Raw genomic sequence first — 15,180 nt, 5'->3', positions numbered from 1 at the left:
GCATGTGTGCATGTGTGTGTGCGTGTGTGTGTGTGCGTGTGTGTGTGTGTGCGTGTGCGTGTGTGTGCGTGCGTGTGTGTGCGTGTGTGTGCGTGCGTGCGTGTGCGTGTGTGTGTGTGTGTGCGTGTGTGTGTGTGAGAGAGAGAGGTATGGGGTCAATACTATTGAGCGTTTATTTTACATTACACTGACAAAACAAAGGCTGGCTCTCTGTACTGATGATACAGGCCGGTGAGAATTACCACCCCACAAATAGCTGCAAGTCATCCTGCTGCAGATGTGACAGCCTGTTAACTGTGAATACTGTAAATGAAGCCATTACTCAGGCTGTTGGCCCCACAGGAAAGATGTGCCCCTGCAGAGAGGAGAACAACACTCATCAGTCCCAAACCTTCACCCTATTGATTTACATTTCCGCTGAGTGTGTGTGTGAGTAGAGAAACAGCTCATCCAGCGTCAGGGGGGCTTTATTGGAGCTCTGCGTCTTTTAGTAAATAGAGCTCTGTTGGTTACAACCTTAGGGCACAGTGATGCCTTACAGCAACAAGGTCCTGGGTTTGAATCCACCATCTGACCCAGCACCACCCGGGATAGGCTCCAGCCTCTTTCCTACACCCTGAGTGGGATAAGTGGAAGAGAAGGGATCAATTGGAGGAATATTATTTTTTGAGTGCACCATTATTCCAGGTTACTGGTTTAGTCATGTTTTTGTTCCCTTTTTTTTGGAAAGCATAATAAAGGCTCGTTGAAACGTTTGACTACCTTTTAAAAGGTTTCTTCAACTCTTAACAAATTAGCGTTTATATCCATTCTTTGATTTTTCCAGGCCCCCTTTGCCAGAGAAACTTGTCATTGCTGTCATAGCTGATTTTACAGAACAAAAACAAAATTGACAGTGATTTCCACACGTGTTTAAATAAGTATTAGGAATATGTAAGTGTTTCTAAAAGGAGGATGACACAAAAGGTATATTTTTGAAGTGTATTTGGCCTCAGTCTTAACAAAAATTGAACCATAATGATTGTTTTCAAGAGACATTTTGACATGTCACAGCAGGACCTGATAACACTGACAGTGGGTATAATAGTGATAGTAATCAGGTGAGGGGAAGCTGTATTTATGAAATTCTTAATTCAGCATGAATATAAATATCTCTGTGTGAGGATCTCATCATTATTATTATTATCGCCAGATTCGACAGCATGCGAACATCACAGACCCATTTTAAATAGTTTTATGCGCACCGCTGGATGAAAAAAGTGCGCAAAATGTGTCTGATAAGCTTGTCCGGAGTACTTCAGGAGAGTGAACCCACGCAAAGCTACTGGTCCGGACGGGATTCCCGGCCGCGTCCTCAAGTCATGCGCGTAACTCAGCTGGCTGGAGTGTTCCACATATCTTCAACCTTTCCTCTCTCTGTCTGTGAATCCCAGCCTGCTTCAAAACTGGCCACCATCGCACCTGTAAAACCCAAATCCTCCACCATCTCATCATTGAGTCACTGGCGACCTGTAGCCCTGACAAAAATCGTTAGCAAATGCCTGTTGTTCTGGTCAGGGACTTATCATCTGCTCCGCACTACCGTAACTCTTCTGGACCCTCTGCTCACAATGACATTTAGCCACAACAGGTCCACTGATGATGCCATAGCCCTGACACTCCATGCCAGCCCCAACACCTGGAGAAGAGAGACACGTATGTGAGAATGCTGTTTGTAGATTACAGCTCAGCATTCAACACCATCGTAACCTCGAAGCTGGACAGGAAACTGCATTCTAGGACTGAGCAGCTCCCTCTGCAGCTGGATCGATGAATAACTTCCTGTCTGTGGAGATCGAAAATGCAAGATGTCGTCCCATCCGACTGGGCAGCACCACCTCATCCCCATCACACTGAACACTGGTGCTCCACAGGGGTGTGTACTGCGCCGGCTCCTGTACTCACTCTACACCGCGACTGCACGGCCACTAACAACACCAACATCATTGTGAAGTTTGACGATCGACACTACAGTGGTGGGTCTTATCAGCAACGGTGATGACACAGCCTCGAGGGAGGAGGTCAGCGCCGATGACCCACTGGTGTCAAGACAACCATCTCACCCTCAACGTGTGAGGATCTAAACGACAACGGAGATTGATAGTGGACTTCAGGAGGTGCAGACAGTACACACCGCGGATCACCATCAGTGCGCACACTGTGTCTGAGAGGAGTGCGGCTTCAGGAGAGTGAACCCACGCAAGGCTTGGTGTACATCTGGCTGAGGATCTTACGTGGTCATGCGCACATAAACAAGACAGTGAAGAACATATCAGCAACCTTTCCCTCTCTCTGTCTGTAGTCAGTCTGTAGTCCTGCTTCAGACTGAAAACCATCGTCATGAGCCCCCAAATCCTCAGGACCTCATCATTGAACGACTGGCGCCTTGAGAGCATCCTCACTGGATGCATCACCACCTGGTATGGCAACTTCATCTGCTTACAACCGCCCGACTCTCCAGAGAGTCTACAGTTCGTGTGCCGAACAGGTCCACTGATGATGAGCCCTCCACTCCTCCCTGACATCTGGAGGAGAGCGGTGCCTGAGAATGCTGGAGGATCATCACAGGACTCCAGTCACCCCAGCCATAAACTCTTCAGACTGGACTTCCATCAGGAAGGAGGTTCTGCAGCATCCGGTGCAGCTGGATCAGCAGACTTCCTGTCTGCTTTTTCCACCAGGCCATCAGACTGCTGAACACGTCATAGACACCTCACACTCACTACTGGAACTTCAACATTATGCACTGAGCATACCTGTACTTAATGCCACTGTTTTGCACATACCTACCTCTCCAACATATTTTATATTTTATATATCTTATTTTATTGTTTACTCTATTTCATTTGTAAAACATGTATATACACCTACACACACACACACACACACACACACTGGTGAAAAGACATATTTAGTCTCACATTCAGTAATGTATATACCTTTATATATGGTACAATATTTATTACTTTTGGATTAACCATTTTGCATTTTGCTTGTTGCACCCCATTGTATCAACACAACTCTGTTGCTTGTGAAGCTTGCAGCACAAGAATTTCACTTGCATGTACTGTACCAGAGTACCTGCGTGGTGATGTGACAATAAAGGTGATTTGATTTGATTTGAATATCTGTTGTTTATTATCATCATCATTAAAGATTATGAGCCCCGCATATCGACAGCATGTATCAGTGTATCACAATGATACATTTTAAATACAATTTTATGAAATATTTTAGGAAAAAAACCCCAAAAATGGTTTAATGATAAAGCTTTCATCCGGTGTGTTTGCATCGATTCCTACAAGCTGAGTCCAACTTGTGTCTGCTGAAAGCCCAGGGGACCATCATTTGATTGGAACTGTAACTCAGCAAAGCTGTTCAGCTCCCATCAGGTCGGAGTGTGTGCACCATGGGCCTCGTTTTTCAGTGACTGAGAGACAGCTTTTTCCACCAGGCCTCAGACTGCTGACGCTGACTGCACTGCTGGAAAACCCCTTTAAATTTAGTAACAGAGAAAAATGAGTCAGCAGCTGACCTCTGTATATTATGCATTTTAAATATCTTATTTTATGGCCTTTGTTCTGTGGTTCATTAATAAGAGTTATCACTCACACTCACACAACACAACACTTCTTTCATGTCTAGTCACAATGACATTTAATAAATATTGCTTTACATAGGAAGATCTTTTACTTTTAGATTAACCATTTTGCAATTTTAAGTGTTTCCATAGAAATTGTATTTTGCACAACTCTGTTTATTAAAAAAATCTGATAACTGTTTTAACCAATTAACCTGTGAGACTTTATACAAACATGTATTTTATTATATAGATAGGTAGATATGGTGGTTAGCACTGTTGCCTCACAGTAAGAAGATCCTGGTTTGAGCCATCCAGAGTCTTTTTACGTCTTTGAACATTTTAAAATACAAACTTATTAAAACATGATTATTATGGATCAAGCAACCCAGAAGTATTTCAGTCATTGAAATCATCTCCCCCTGCAACATTAAAGTAACACACATATATAAATATATTTTAGAGTGCCTCACAATTACCACATTTTTGCACTTTACTTAAACCAAGGGTCCAAATACTTTTTGAAACAATATGAATTCAGAAGAATGTGCACTGCCACTTTTCATGTAATCACCGGTGTACAGACTAGAGATGGCACGATACCACTTTTTTATGTCCGATACCGATATCATAAATTTGGATATCTGCCGATACCGATATGAATCCGATATAGTGTGTTTTTTAATCAATAAAACTGTTTTTTTAATATCTTGCTGCATTTTGTATAAGTTCATACTCAAGTTTAAATAAACAACAACACTAAAGCTATTCTGTTATACCTGTATGTAAAAAATACACTGCACCCAAAATATTTCATAGTTCAGCAACACTGATCAATCTAATAAACTTAAACCTGCTCCATCCTCCCTATTCTGGTATTTTAAAGAGTACTTAGCAGAAATATTAAGCAACCTAACTAATAGGGTTGCCAACTCCCAGCAAAAAAAAATAGGAACCACCCCCACCCTCCACCTCATGATGCTTAATCGATGTAATCAACTTTAATTTGATGCAGTGTGGAAAAAAAAATGCACAGAATTAAATTATTTTCAAGAATAATTAAATAGATTCAACATCTTTCTTCAACAGAATTGCAGACTGCACAGATGGTACCTTTCCCAAAGGAAAAAGTACTATAGCTTACTAGGGTATATTAGACTTAACAGTTACTATATACAGTAATGGACTTCTATACATTTTACATCAGATTAAAACTTTGGGTGTAAGATTCAGATAATTATTTATTAAAAGCTCGACATTTTAAATGAGAATAAGAAAGAAAAGTATGTCTTTGTGCCCCCTTTTCCCTGTTCATGCCCTATCGGCCCCCCTGGCTACACTTTGCTAGATCCGCCCCTGCACAGTTACCAGCCGTCAGCTACGTAGAAAAGGATCCTGGTGTAGAAAGTAATATTAAATAAATTCTAACAACAGCTTATCAAGCTTAAACGTGCTGCTGTTGTTCAGCCGCTGGTTTCCTCTTTCTGGTGCAAAGTGGGCCAAAAACAAAGAAGAGAGACGGACTCGCGACAGAAAAGCCGATCAGCTGATCATTAAGCAGTTTCACGATTGAAGTAGCAGCAGGAGAGAGAGAGAGAGAGAGAGAGAGGCAGTCACTCCATATATCGGTTGTTAAGCTTAACGTGGGAATGCTTTACAAACATTCAGAGATGAACTTACACACTTGCTTTACTTCTCTCTGGGATAACTTCCTCGGAGATGAAATGCTGGATTGCTAGCGAGGCTACAAATACACACAGCCGCTCTATCACGATGCACACTGCTCCGACCTGCTACGGTTATGAGCCGAATTACACCGTGTCGCAAGTTTTGTGAGGTGTTTTTTTTAATATTTAATGTATCGGATTACATTTTTAATTTCTCACCGATATCCGATCCAGTAATTTACGTCAGTATCGGACCGATACCGATACGTAATATCGGATCGGTCCATCTCTAGTACAGACGCACTCCTGGAGCCTGATAATAGAGTGTTTATAACATTAGACATACATAAAAAGAACAAATACATTTGTCACAAACCTAATACTTCACTATGTTGTTTCCTTTTTGGTGAAGGACAGAAAAAGATTCTAGGGGTTGTGCACATGCGCCATCCATTTTTAAAATTGTCATTCTGATTCTATTTGGTATGTTATTCTAGTTTATCTTATTCTACTCTATTTTTTTTCTTAATTTTTGCTGCTCTTAACTCTGCACTGTCCACTTTCTGCTGTGAACAAACAAATTTCCCATGTGTGGGACTAATAAAGGTTTATCTTATCTTATTGTGTCTATTACTCCAGCTTTCTGCCTCCCCCGAGTGTTTGTTGCAGATGAACGCTTGGGTCAAGTCCGCATTAACACATGTTGACTTATATTTATGCTTTGGGCCTTAAAAACAAGCCATTGTTTGCCCATAATTACAGGTTGGATAGGAAGGTTCTTGGAAAATGCAACACTTTGTCACGTCATTGTGATTTCCCCAGTCCCAGAGGGTCCCCGGACCTCCGCTTGGGAACCTCCTGCACTGTCCCGCCTTCGAGTGAACGGCAGGGGGCGCTGCGCCTGCAGCTTGGCCGGCCCCAGGCTGCTAAACCGTGTTTCCTGAAACGCATACTTCAGGATTATGAAGAACACACCCAGTGACATCAGTGAGGTTTGAAGAAGAAGAAGAAAAAAAAGCTCTCAACTCAAACTGTGCAGAGGAGGAACAAGAGGGCCGAAAGGTCCTGCGCGCTTTTCTTTCGGCTCTTTCTCGGCGTGTTGCTCTTTTCAAAGTTCCGGAGAGTTTGGGGACTGAAGTTGCGCTTCAACTTTTCTTCGTGACTGCAGTGGAGCGCAGAGAGTCGCGTTTCTCGACAGAGGAGGATGTCAACTTCAGAGGAGGGAGACGGGCCCCGGCCCAGATATGGCTGTAAGTTATGCGCTTTCCCCCCGTGCTCACCTTGAGATGGCAGGCAGGAAGGCTTCCTTTAACCGCACACAGCCCCGGCCCACAGCGGACACCGTGCTCACGCAAGACTCCTCCAAAAGTCCCGAAACGGACTTTGTATGTTAGTAGAAAGCGCTCACGGCGAGCTTGGCTTTTTATTTCTGACGGCATGGTAATCATGACTTCCGCGTTTTTATAGCAAGGCATCGCAGAGCGGAGAAGCAGTTTCCCCAAACTTGTCCTTCTTAAATGCCGCTTTACGTGCAAGTTAGTTCGTACGTGGACGTGGGCTGGGGACTGGACCTGGTGGAAACGGGACAGACTGCGATAATAAAGTCCGAAGTTTTGCGTCCTCGCACAGATGAAGCGAACAGCTACCAATTTAACAACCACCGCCCATAAACTCAGACCTTTTAAGGCAACGTGTGTTGATTGCACTGTGACACTTTATCCACCCAGTGTGGAAATTATGAAGTCGTTTGCTTAGCCGAAGGTTTCCAGTGTGTCATTTATGAGTAGATATCAAACCTGGTTCCAAACAGGAGGCCGTTTCTGAAGTCTTAGCGCCCCATATGTTCAGTTTCTGCTGAAAGCGTGTTTTACCTGCTGAGGTGATCCCTCCCCTCCTCTCGTCCCCCTCCCCCTCCCATCATTATGTGGGAAAAACCCCCATGCTCCGTGTCTGCCTCTGTGTAATCTCACGGGGAATCGCCCTGTAACTTCCTCTGCATTGTGTGGGTTACTGTTTGCCATCTCCACACATAGGCATTCCCTAAAGTCACACGCACCTGTGTTCATGTGTGAAGCACACATGACTTACAAACACGCTGGCTTTCTGGGGGAGGTTAGAGGCCACGCTGCTGGTTGGAAAGATTTCCATAGTTATGCAAGCAAAAAAAACAAAAAAAAAAACTGAAGAGGTGAATATTGTGTAAACGCTGTTTGTGACGAACCAAACTGTGAGGCTGTTTGTGCAGCAACACAGCCATCGTTTCTTATGTTCCATGTATTCCTGCTGTTTCAAATGCAATCCTTGTGTTTCCTGCCTCCAGCTGTACTGGATGGCGTGGAGCGGCTCACAGCTGAGGAGATGGATGAGCGGCGCCAGCAGAACATGGCCTATGAGTACCTGTGCCACCTGGAGGAAGCCAAAAGGTAAGAAAGTCACTTCATCTGCGAGTCAGCTGAGCCTGCAGAGGCAGCAGGGTTAATGAGTAAGAGCTGTGAGTCAGCTCACACTGAGCCCCTGCACTTAGTATCAGATTATATACACAGAGAATTATGTAGAAAACTACCTGTTTCCAAAAAGCTACAGAAAACAGACCAGAGACGACACATAAGAAGGTCCAAGTGATCGGCCTTGTTACCTTTTTTTCTTTTTAAAGAATGTATGTCTAGTCTGAACTTGTTGCCAATAAAGCTGGGCTGAAGCAACAAAAACACCCGGGACAGCATCCCAGACTGGATTTAAAAACGGCGTCCGGAGACGCGGGGTCTTTCAGGGTGGGGAGCTCGTCACCTCTCTGGGAAATGCTGTGGTGGCAGTTAGAGAAGGTCAAATGATCTGAGGATTTATTGATCTGCGACACATAACATCATTGCTGTAAGCATTGCTGCACGGCTGTGATCCTCAGGCCTTCAGACAGTTCTGCATGTAAAAAGAAAAAAAAAGGTGTCAATCATTTGTTGGGCTCAAGACCACTTGTGAAAACCACTCTCATTGAACACAGTTCATCACTGTGTTCAACGAGCTCAAACCATAAAAACTATCCAGAAACACTCTGTGGGTCTCATCCCCATTTAAATGGACTGAGACAGAATATCAGACTGTCCTGTAATCTAACAACAAATATCAGAGAGGCTCAAATACTTTGTGTCAGTCACAGACGGAGAGGGACGGCCCGGGTCGTTATCAGTTTAAATGCCAGCGTCCATGATAGTATCAGGGTACATTAGTGCATGTGGCACGGGTGAAGTGCTTATCTGTTAAGCCACTGATAATGCATTAGGATACATACGAGGGTTATGTGTGTCTTTTAGAAAAGGCCATGATTGTTTCAGTGACACTGTGCCAAACCACAGTCTGTACATATTAAAGCAGCCTGGCTCTGAAGTGAAAGAGTCTGGGTCGCCCACTGAAAACATTCAGCTCAATTCAACACGAAGAATATTAGAACTAAACTGAGTTTAGTCGCTCTCGGTCCCCAAAAATCAGAGAATGTGGTTAAAAGATGCAACACAGTGAGAAAAATCCCACCTGTCCTCCAAATGACTGAAAAGTGTTTCTGGCTTTAAAGAAAGGGAGAAAATGTCTTATCTGCAGCAGAACTCGTTCATGGCTTGTATGGCGGTGTCATCGTTTTCATTTCTAGTTAATCTGCCATCTCTTAACGCTTTATCGCTCACGTGTCACACAGGCAGGCTGCACTTATGCAGTAATTTTGGCTCAAAATGTTTGAGGAGTTACGGTAATGTGAAGCGCGCACGGGAAAATCTGAATAGCCATAGCAAGTCACTGATTTGGTCCCTAATTCAACAGTATGTCTGACCTCATGTAACCTGTGAGTAGTGAGATGTAAAGTTTGCCAAAAAGAAAGCAGGAGTCTCTTTATTGACTGAAGCGCATCACGGCTTGACGAGCCGAGCTCTTACTGTTGCGTGCAGCGGAGACGTGTCATCGTTTAATCTCAACCTGTGCTGAAGTTGCAGTTTGGAGAGAACATGCAGCTCGGAAGTGACGTCTCTGAACGGCGGTGTTTTTGGTGCTGACTGCGTAACAGCGTATCACAATTTGCATCGAATGTGATCCTTTCACGGACTCTTTGATCTGACGGGTAAATGTTTAGCTTTGGAGAACACTTGCTTTTTCTTAGGTGGATGTCATGTGTGGCGCTCCACTCAGTGACCAGTGTTGAAATGTTGGAAGAAGTTCTAATGATGTGTATGCTAACGAGCCCTACTTTCATACATGTAGTGATGCTGGAGGTCTGTGGTTTCACTGGAGTAAAAGCCACAGGCGTACTCTGTTTACTTCTTTTCTTTGCTCTGTTGTCTGAGCAACACCCTGTGACCTCAACAGAAAGTCTCTATGAGGACCCTTGCAGTATGGCTGGATACCTCAGTCGTCAGGGTGAGCGTACTTGAACATTAATTGCTAAACGCAGATCATCACTCTTGAAAAGGTTCAAGCAGCCACACCTCGTAACTTTATGTTGAGCACGCAGGCCGACTTCTTGTTTTGGGGGTGATTTCGTTAGCACGATCATGACGAAATAGGTGAGGTCTGTTCTTTCTCTTAGACACACAGTGTGTGTGTGTGTGTGTGTGTGTGTGTGTGTGTGTGTGTGTGTGTGTGTGTGTGTGTGAGTGTGAAAGGTGGCGGTTGCCCGAGCTTGTCAGCAGCCACGTACGTTTGCTTTCAGTGTGTGTGGAGTCAACCCGGGCCCGGGCTCATGGGTTCAAAAGAGGAAGGATTGTGTTAGACAGGAAGTGACTCAGTCCCTGTTGATTTTAATATCTCCCACTGTTGCCACAGAAACCCACAGTTGTCATAGCAACAGGTTCCGGTGTGAGTGGGGCCGGGTTGCTGCGAGGCTGTGTGCGCTCTGATTCTGTGTGATTGTATTTCTGCAGTGAAGGTGTGTGTTGCCCCGCGTCCCTCACCGGGCGGGCATCAGGAAATCCCTGGAATGATTTTGGAGTATCTGACATTCCTGCTTCAGTTGGCTGGCTTTTTTTACCCCTGAAATGCTTTCTAGGATTTGTAAATTTGGTAAATCAGGACACTTGAGAGGAAAAGAGCACATTTTAGGTGAGCAAAGCGCTAAGTATGAAATGTGGGGTCACATGAGTTTCCTGCGTCTTGCACACTGCATTGCTGGAAGAATGCACATGTGAGACCATATTGGTAAATTCGATATTTAGCTAAGTTCTTGACATAGTTTGGCAACCTTAACTACTTCAATTTGTCGGCATTAATATGCTTATAATATAAGATCATACCATTCAACATGTGACACTTGTTCATTTTTCAAGTCCTACACATTTGCTGTGAACTACAAGGGCAGACATTACTCTGATGGCACAGCCTGCTGATCGTCACAGAGCTGTCATTACAAAGTTCAGGATGGACCCGATTATATAAATATAAAAATGTGCCACAGCGTGCTGCTTTTTGGTTGGGATTTTCAGTCTGAAGGAATCAAGGGAAGTTCCATCAGTTTTTGAGAGGGGCGGCTTTTGGATGAGGACGAGCCCTAAAAGCCCTGCAGCTGTGTTCTCTGCACTTCCATCCACATGCATTTCATCAGTGTAGTTGGCTGAAAGAGTTCACAAATGCTGCTGGTGGTAAGTGAAGACTAAAACCAGATGCTGCTACTACAGCTTTCTCCCACGAGGAGTCAAAACTCCCTCAGGAAAATGAGTGAAAATCACTTTTGGATTGTAAAAGAAGGAAAATATTAGACACCGTTCTGCTGGGTGCTAAACGATGTGCTCTGAAAGTTAGACCGATGGTCACTGCCCCGATCCCGGAGGAAGCAGACAGTCTGCATGATCAGGCAGCTCAGCAATTCCCAAGAGCTCAGTGTGATGCAGGCATGTCTGATACAGCCACACAGTGGCCTGGAGAAGCGTTTGGGCCTGTAATTATGGGCGGCGTTTCTGTGCGCCAACATGAAACTGACTCTGATATAAACCTGGAGGAGGACTGTATGACGGCGGTCATTACTAATCTTTGAAATTACCATTAGTAATAGACTTTTTATCATAAAATGAAAGCTACAAACTGACCTGAGCTTTTAACCAGCACAGCCTCCCAGTTGGCATCGAGGAGCAGGTGCTGCAAAGACACACCTGCCTGAGTCTATTTGAATAATGGTTACGCTACCTGGGCTTCGACTCATGTCTGTGTCTGTGTGCATGTCTGTGTGTGTCTGTCTGTGTGTGCGTGTGCGCGCCTGTCTGTGTGCGCGCCTGTCTGTGTGTGCACGTGTCTGTGAGTGCGCACTCCTGGATAAACCAGTCTGGGTTATTTCTCTTCTTCACATTAGTTTCTACCAGACTTAATCCAACTACCCCACTAGCTGATCACAGATTTGTTTCCAAGGGAAGTCTGTGATGTTTGATGAAGGCACAATTCCTCTGTTGACTTAAACAGTCTGTTGCCAGTAGCTGCACAGTATTTGCTCTTGACCTGTACAGGGACGACTCCTCTGAACGACAGGCTGCCCGGGCCGTTGGTAGCAGGAATCTGTTACAGTTGTTACATCAGAGTTTCAGGCAGTGAAGCGACTCCATGTAGGGAACACCTGCAGAGAAAGGCCGGGGGATAGGAATGCTGGGAGTGTGTGTGGTATGATATGAATGCATGTGACAGATGCACAGCAGGGTGTGAGCCTGTACCTGGCTGTGGGAATGCACCGTCACCACTCCAACACTACTACTGTCAGATGCGTATTCGAGTGTCGATACGGACACAAGTGCCCGTTTCATACCTGCCAGCCCGGCAGACGGATGCAAACGACTGCAGGTTTTATCGCTCTTATTTTCATGTTGCCATTAAATGCACAGAAGCAAGCAGTGAGGCTCAGGCAACCTGCTACGCTCTTTATCACATCATATTTGAATGATAAGTGAGCCGCTCAGCTCTGCTAGCACAGAGGTGGCTGCTGAGCTCTGTTTGCTGGAGAGGCCATGATTATTATGATTATTATGATTATTTTCATTGTGTAGCAATCCAGCAGCTGATGCCCCCCCCCCCACACACACACACACAGCTTCATGAAAGAGACAAACAAAAAACCCAAAGTAGAAATCCAGTTTTCCTGTTTGAGAAGTTGAAAGCAGCTTTTTTTAGGGTAACATTTACATAAGAAGAAACTTATCTAATATCTAATGTTTCTGAAGCTTCGCTTCAATTTTCTTTCACTTTCTGCTCCTTTAGTGCAGCGTGCAGTGGGAATGCAGTCAGACATGTTTTCAGTGTGATACTATTTTTATTGATCCAGGCTCTGGTACCAACTACGCATTCAGACGTTTCATACATTGCCACAAGCAGAAAACAATTTCAGGTAGTCTCAGTGTGGGTGCACAGATGACAAATGGCACACAGTGTCATGTGGGCTACAATTTTTTCTCTTTATCATTTCCTGTCTGTATATTCTGCAGTGTAGTGATGCTAGGTACGAGTCACACACTCAGCACATGTTTTCTGCAGATCTCGATGTTGTGTTTGGGGTGTAGGAGCGGGTCATGACTCCGCAGGTTACCCCCAAAGCTGACGGCACGATGCACAGCATACTGTAAACAGCAGAAGAGCATGTGATTTGTTTTGGGTGAAGAAGAGGGGCAGAGGTTACCTGTTTGATTTTACAGTATGGGCTGGTAAACAGATACTATAGTTGGGTTTTTCCAGTTCAAAATTGGCCTTTAGCAGAGTGACTATAAATAGTAAAAGGCATGTGTTACCTAACTGGACAAAAATGTGTGTGTTTCGATGTTATTTCTCTCCATTTGTTACAAAAAATCAGTACCTTTATATGATTTAGTTTATTTATTCCAGATTTGGAAAATAATCTTGTTAAAACAGTAAAAAAAAAAAATTAAAAATGTTTAGGAAAAAAAAGGAATTCCTAACAAAATGTGGAGTGCCAGTTATTTTAGGAAAAAACTTTCCTAAAATAGAATTCATTTCCAATTCGTCCACTGGAAATGAATTCTTGTTTTTTTTTTTGTTGTTGTTTTTTTGTCTTTGATTAAAACCCACAGTCTGTTTAAAAGAACAAGGAGGAAGTGATAAAACTATTGTCCAGGCGTAGGTGGAATGCTGACTGACTTTTAGGGTAGTGTCAGATCAGAGATTGGACTCACCTGTCAGGTTAAAGAAGTAAACCAACAACTAGAGCAGGGCAATATGACCAAAAATATTTATCACGATATACATTTGAAAATTTGCGATAACGATATAACTGACGATATAATTGACACTAGACAAAATACTTTACAACTCCACAACTTTATTAGTGCAAAAAACCCATCAATGTATTTTCACTTAAACAAGCAGCTGTTTTTTTATGTGCATTAACGTTATATAAAAATATAACAGTGCAAATTCCTGTCTGACAGTTTAACCAAAAGGCATTTCCAGTGGAAACTGGCCGACATATCCTCAGCATAACCATGTATAATATCCACAAAACTTAAAAAGAACTTATACACACAGTACGGTGATATTATGTTGAAGCACAGTACGTATCACTCCGCGAGGCTCCTGCCTACGGTAGCTGTAATGCTCCGACAATCCATCCAGCGGTGCGGCTTCGTAGCTTAGCAAAGTCGTACTGAAACATTTGACAGATTTTCGAGCGCCGTGTACATAAAATCGTTTCGAGGTCAGTAAACACAACCAGAATTCATACATAAGGCCCACGGGATTATAAGGGACACTGTCGATTTTCAGAAAAATCAAAGGATTGATTTTAAGTGCACCGTATTTTCCAAACAACACGGTAATAACGACGGCCCGCTAGCATGCGCTACCAAAAATAGTGCTTTGTTGTGTATCTGACAGACGAAAGCTAAACCAGTTCCACACCACTGAAGTTGTAGCATTTTTACAAACCAGTTCTGGTTCATCCGTTTCATTTAACGATCCACTTTCGCTCTTCTCATTCTGCGTCGCCGCCATGTGCGTATGTAAACATAGGCACTGCGCATGCGCGTTTTACCCACATTCTATCGCGATATTTCATTTTCCTATCGTTGCCCAAAATTACACCAGTATTACAGTGAACGGTATGATATAGCCCAGCCCTACCAACAACAAACAATTTGGCTTCTTTTACCTGCATAAAACCACTAAGCTGAGAGATATAAATGAAACAGATGGATGCGCTGTAAATCTAAATGCTCAGAGTTAATAACTTTAAAACTTTAAAAACCATAAAAGGTTTTTGTTGTCTCCATCTTTTATACTTGTCCATTAATATTACAGCGTCCTGAGTGGGTGTCTGGAAGGTTCCAGATTGTAGGCGCCAAAATCACGTGCATCACTCACCATGAAAGTGTTAGAATTGATAACAGAGGTGTGTTTATGTAGCCAGTTTGTGCTTCGTACCCTCTCAGAAGCACTTCAGTCACCACGTCAGTGTGTACCACCGATGTTGCTGCCATCTGTGGTATTAGTCCTGCTGCTGACAGCGTGCTGAGGTGGCGAGAATAAGAACAGGAAGGTGTCGGTCTTTTTTTTTTCTTTTGTGAGAGTGTGGTTCATTTTCAGGTCTATTAACAGCTCACAGAAGTCAGAGAGGATGTCTCGTACGTATTTACATGACAGTTTTCCTGCAAAATGTTAGAAAGGATTTGGAATTTTGAAAACTGAAAAGAAATGGCAGAGCTGTTACGTAAATGACTGAAACATATTGCAATGACTCATTGCAGGAACTTTCCGTTATAACGCTTAGATTAAACCAGTTTTGTGTCCATCTTGGATTTGGAGCCCAAGAGGCGGTGACGCTTTGGTTTTTGGACAGACGAACGAATGAAATGTGAGAATTCGTGGTACTGATTAGGTGCTATGCTAACGGTTTCCCCGCTCGTCTCAGTACTAAGCTAACCTCGCTGGCTG

The 15,180-nt window shown here is 43.7% G+C and overlaps 1 protein-coding gene across 1 annotated transcript in view; it reads left to right on the top strand.

Annotated features, from left to right (window-relative positions):
- The first annotated feature begins 6,250 nt into the window (after positions 1-6,250).
- iqgap1 (IQ motif containing GTPase activating protein 1) overlaps positions 6,251-15,180 on the top strand; it is a 43,708-nt gene continuing 34,778 nt past the window's right edge. Inside the window, exons 1-2 of the mRNA XM_031756141.2 lie at positions 6,251-6,536; positions 7,607-7,709. Of these exons, the coding sequence (XP_031612001.1) occupies positions 6,491-6,536; positions 7,607-7,709 (149 nt within the window). The 5' untranslated portion in view covers positions 6,251-6,490. The remainder of the gene's footprint in view (positions 6,537-7,606; positions 7,710-15,180) is intronic.

This window comes from Oreochromis aureus, linkage group 1, assembly GCF_013358895.1.
Source record: "Oreochromis aureus strain Israel breed Guangdong linkage group 1, ZZ_aureus, whole genome shotgun sequence".
NCBI lineage: Eukaryota > Metazoa > Chordata > Actinopteri > Cichliformes > Cichlidae > Oreochromis > Oreochromis aureus.
The sequence above is the reverse complement of the archived record's forward strand: the minus strand, read 5'-3'. Positions and strand labels throughout refer to the sequence as shown.